The 5419-nt window shown below is 46.0% G+C and overlaps 2 protein-coding genes across 2 annotated transcripts in view; both read left to right on the forward strand.

The window, feature by feature from the left end:
* LOC138861567 (ATP synthase subunit b-like) overlaps positions 1–2388 on the forward strand; it is a 2660-nt gene extending 272 nt beyond the window's left edge. The window contains exon 2 of the mRNA XM_070121340.1: positions 2060–2388. Within this exon, the coding sequence (XP_069977441.1) occupies positions 2060–2388 (329 nt within the window). The remainder of the gene's footprint in view (positions 1–2059) is intronic.
* Positions 2389–4593: 2205 nt separating this feature from the next.
* On the forward strand, positions 4594–5046 carry LOC113804586 (uncharacterized). The gene has a single exon (XM_027355480.2). The coding sequence runs from the start codon at positions 4594–4596 to the stop codon at positions 5044–5046; it is 453 nt and encodes a 150-aa protein (XP_027211281.2).
* The last annotated feature ends 373 nt before the right edge of the window (positions 5047–5419 follow it).

Raw genomic sequence — 5419 nt, forward strand, 5'->3', positions numbered from 1 at the left:
ACGATGAAGAGGATGAAAATAAAGATAAGTAATAAAATCTACAGCAAAAAATCACACCAATCCATTCAAAAACCATTCACTGAAAAGCAGGAGACGAAAGGGCAAGAGAGTGAGTGAAGTGAAGCGGTGTAGGGGGGAGTGGAGGGTAGTGTGGAGGGGGGGGTATTTAGAAGGGTGGTGGCAGCCTCTCACCACTGCACGAGGGGGTGGGGGGTAGTGGGTAGGGGGGGACTAGACGGGTGGTGGCAGCCTCTCACCTCCACACGAGGGGGTAGGGGGTAGGGGGGATTAGACAGGTGGTGGCAGCCTCCCGCCTCCACACGAGAGGGGGGGGGGTTGGGGGGATTAGACGGGTGGTGGCAGCCTCTCACCTCCACACGAGGGGGTGGGGGGTAGTGGGAAGGGGGGGGGTCGGAAGGGTGGTAGCAGCCTCCCACCTCCACACGAGGGGGTAGGGGGTAGGGGGGATTAGACGGGTGGTGGCAGCTCCTCACTTCCACACGAGGGGGTAGGGGGGTAGGGGGGCATTAGGAGGGTGGTGGCAGCCCTCCTACTAGGTACCAGACCACTTAGGCGACGGCGGGGAGGCAAATTGGTCTGAGACCCATCAAAGGAGAGCCGGGTGGGAGATCGGGTGACGTTTCAGCCTGGAGATAAGAAGAACTAATCAAGACTGAGAGTTCATAGCGATCTGAACGTTCCCTCTGTCTGTTTCTCTCCCATTTATCCGTGTCTGTTTCTCTCTCTTCCTCTTTGTTTCTTTTCTTTTTTTTCCTCTTGTCTGGGTCTGTGTTTTCTCTGCTTTTGTTTTTTTCTTTCTTTTCTCTCCTCGCTGTGTCTGTCTCAGTCTCTTTCTCCTCTATGTCTGTTTCTTTTGTTTTACCTGTATCCATTTCTCTTTTGTGTCTGTTTCTCACTTTTCATCTTTGTTTATTTTTCTCTCTTCCTCTTGCCTCTTTCTCTGCTCTTTTTTTCTTTCTTTCTCTCTTCCTCTTGCCTCTTTCTTTGTTTGCTCTCTTTTTTTCTTTCTTTCTCTCATCTCAGTCTGTTTCTCTTGTTTTCTCAGTATCTGTTTCTCTCTCTGTTGTGTCTATTTCTCTTCCTCTTTGCTTATTTTTCTCTCTTTTTCCTCTTGCCTGTTTACATGTTTTCTGTCTCTGTTTTTGTTCTTTCTTACTTTGTTTATTTTTCTCTCTTCTTTGTGTTTGTCTCTTTCTTCTCTCTTGTTTTCTCTGTATCTGTTTCTCTCTCTTTCTGCACTGTCTCTTTCTCTTTTTATCTCTTGTCTGTTACATTCACTTTCCCTGTCTCTGTCTTTCTATTTTTCTGTTTCTCTTTATTCATGTCGATTTATATCTCTATTTCCTCTGTGTCTGTTCTCATTCTTTCCTGTGGTCTCTTGTTTGTTTCTTTCTATGCCATCCTGTTTGTCTGTCTACACACAGACACACACACACACATATTTATATATCTGCGTGTGCTTGTGTGCGTGTATATTATATTTTCAGTATCATTATTATCATTAATATTACACAGGCTACCATTCCTTTGTAGGCCTCCCTCAAATCTTCTATCAAGGGCTGGTTTGGCGGTGGCTCCCTTGCCTCATCAACCGCGGTCTAGCTTCATCTTGCCCCAAAACTTGACATCTAACACCTACTCTTGACCTCACAAGACAATGCGATGTTTTCTCGTTGTGAGAACGGGCTTGAGGCAGTAGACGGGAAGCAGGCGGTCGACTGTTGGAGCACTATAACACACACACACACAACTACGCACACACACACACACACACTTACACACACGCATGCACGCACACGCACTCACACACACATGCACACACACACACACACACACACACACACACAGTCATCTAAAAGAGAAAGAACACGTCGTCAAATTCATTCACATATCTCCACACATATTCGCTCAACTCCAGCACATCAGTGATATTATCCTCCCTTGGCAGAGGCGCCGTGACAGAGGTTAAGGCCATTGTTCACATGTCTGTCGTCGGCCTAAGTCAATAAAACCCTCAGCGCTTGTCGGGCTTGCTCAGTCGGTGTTTTAGAGCAGGAGGCGGAGGAGGTGGAGAAGGCGGTGGAGGAGGTGGTGAAGGCCTTGGAGGAGGCGGAGGAGGTGGAGAAGGCGGTGGAGGAGGTGGTGAAGGCCTTGGAGGAGGCGGAGGAGGTGGAGAAAGCGGTGGAGGAGGCGATGAAGGCCTTGGAGGAGGCGGAGGAGGTGGAGAAGGCGATGGAGGAGGTGGTGAAGGCCTTGGAGGAGGCGGAGGAGGTGGAGAAGGCGGTGGAGGGCGGAGGAGAGGGAGCGGTGGAGGAGGCGATGAACGCCTTGGAGGAGGCGGAGGAGGAGAGGAGGGAGATTGGTTAGGTTGGGGGGGTAGGGAGGGAAGGAGAGAAGGAGGGACGGAGGGAGGAGGGAGGGGGTCGCAGAATCACTCGACAAAAATACGAAATATGAAATACGGCTTCTGTGTCCCGTCTGCCCCCAATCCAATAACCGAAGGCCCATTCCGAATGACAATATATCATAATTAGATTTTCCGGAGGTTCGCCATAGCTGAAGGGAGGAAGAGGGGAGGAGGAAGGGTGGTAGAGAGGAGGTGGAGGGGCTGGGGAAGCAAGAGAAAAAAGGGTTACCGTGCCCCCAATCCCCCTTCTCCCCCCTCTCTCTCTTCCGCTATGCCCGGAGCAAGACCTAACCCAACTTTGCTCGCCAAAAGAAAGATTATCAGTCGCTTCAAAAGAGCGTCGAGGCCCGAGTCACTCAAGGGCGATCGACCCATTCAAATTAGACGAGCTGTTTGAAGGCAAGTGGCTCTCGTCGACGAATAGATTAGCATTGTTGGAATCATATCAGTCGGCGCGAGACAAATCCTCGAGGTGGATATCCGCATTATTAGCATATCGTAACCTTTATCCCTCTACCGTCTCCCCCTAAGATATATATTTTATTAATTTCTATCTCCCTCTGATTTTAATTCATGTGATTTGAAAAAAAAAAAGACAATGAAACGGAAGCCTTTTTTTTCTCTTGTTCTGCGTTCCAGTAATTTCACTCTTGGCTGAATCCAATATTCGTAGCATTTTTATAACAAATTAAGAAACGTCAGGACCTTCCCGGAGAGGAGTCCTTATTAACATTTTGACGTTAGTCCGTAAGTGAGACTGTTTTGCAGATGAAAACCTAATTTGAATTAAACTCGTGAAATGTGAAGTAAGTAAACATTGCATAATGGGAATGTCACAGAGCGCCTCGTCACGCTCGGAGGAACGAAATGAATAATTTATTACTCCGTGAAACACGCCATCGTCCCAGTGGGGTTTTATTATAGAGTAAACACGCGTGTATTTTAACTAGCAGTTTCTTTTCTTCCTTGTCACTCCAACGAAACGTTTTTTGTTACTCTTTTACGAAGTAAGGAGAGAATAGCGTGTTTGATGAAGCATAAACATGGGGGAGTTGTACGTGAGTTTGTATTAATGAATAACGTACTTCTGAAAGGTGAGGCGCAGAGTTCCATGTAGAAGGGGTAAAGCAGCCCCCCCCCCCCTCAGCATCTGTGCCATTGTACTCCTCGACGTACATTTATACAGCCGTCAAAGAGCCAGTCGCACAGCCCCACGTGTGGAATGAGAGAGAGGATAAACAGTCATTCCGTTTCATAGGAACTTCGGGATAGATAAAGGTTCTCTGTTTTCTCATTCTAAGTCTGTCTTTTTTGTCTGTGTGCAGACACACAGAAACACAGACACACACACACACAACCACACGTGTATATCTGTCTATCTATCTATCTATCTATCTATAAAAAAAAAAAAAAAAAAAAAAAAAAATATATATATATATATATATATATATATATATATATATATATATATATATATTCATATATACTCATATATATTCATATATATGTATATATATATGTATATATATATATATATATATATATTTATATATACATGTATGTATGTATGTATATACACACATATATAATATATATATATATATATATATATATATATATATATATATATATATATGTATATATAAATAAATATACACACACACACACATATAATGTTTATATATATACACATATATAAACCTATGTGCGTGTGTGTGTGTGCTTCGCATTGTGCCCTCAGCTCATACCTTACTTGCCTCATACACCACGAATTATTCTCTTTCTCTACTCGCCCTCCTCAAAAAACAAAAAACAGAAAAAAAACTAAAAATATAAGCGCACCGGATTATATCATAATTAGCAACCCTTTTTAACGCCGCTCCTTATCTAGAATAATTTAAATCTTATCCAAAAGCATCTTCAACTTCAACTCTCAGGACGACTATGTGTGTGTGTGTGTGTGTGTGTATGTATATATATGTATATGTGTGTGTGTGTGTGTGTGTGTGTAAGTATATATATGAAAGAGAAATGGTAGGGAATTTATAGAAGCACATATAATTTATCCCTAAACTATACGTATAAGATGCATGGAAAAGTAAACAAAGGAATGAGAAAGCAAGGACAAGTAGAAACGAAAGTCCATCGCGATCCAATCATATATAATGAACCTCCGTCACCGCCTCCGTCGCGCTTCCTCCTCCGCTGTCGCTCCTGTCATCACCTCCTGCACCGCCTACGTCATCGCCTACGTCACCACCTACATCACCACCTACGTCACCGCCTACGTCATCACCTTAATCATCGCCTCCGTCACCGCCTACGTCATCACCTTCATCATCGCCTCCGTCACCGCCTACGTCACCGTCCCCGTCACCACCTCCTGCACCGCCTACGTCACCGCCCCCATCACCGCCTACGTCATCGCCTCTGTCACCGCCTACGTCACCACCTCCTGCACCCCCTCCGTCACCACCTCTGTCACTGCCTACGTCACCGCCTCCGTCACCGCCTACGTCACCACCTACGTCACCACCTCCGTCACCACCTTCGCCCCCGTCACCACCTCCGTCACCGCCTCCTGCACCGCCTACGTCACCTTCTTCGGATCCTGTTGACGCCCCCGGACACCCCAGGAGCCTCGAGGAAATGACCGGAGTGAAGGACGGAGGAAAATGAAATCTTAATCGAATCAGTCGAGTGCGCAGCGGCCGAGCGAAGACAGATCCGGAAGATAAGACGAGAGGAAAAGAATGAGAGGAAAAGGGAGACGATGAGAGGGAGTCGTTTTGATCGGTGTGTGTGTGTGTTTTTTTTTCTCTCGTCGGGTCGTTTCTTGTCGGTGATGTTACAGCATTTTTTTTTCTTGAATAACGGGCATGGTGATAAAGAAATGTCGGCGGGAGAGAGAGAAAAAGAAAGAAAGAGAGAGAGAGAGAGAGAGAGAGAGAGAGAGAGAGAGAGAGAGAGAGAGAGAGAGAGAGAGAGAGA

This window comes from Penaeus vannamei, chromosome 4, assembly GCF_042767895.1.
Source record: "Penaeus vannamei isolate JL-2024 chromosome 4, ASM4276789v1, whole genome shotgun sequence".
Classification (NCBI taxonomy): Eukaryota; Metazoa; Arthropoda; class Malacostraca; order Decapoda; family Penaeidae; genus Penaeus; species Penaeus vannamei.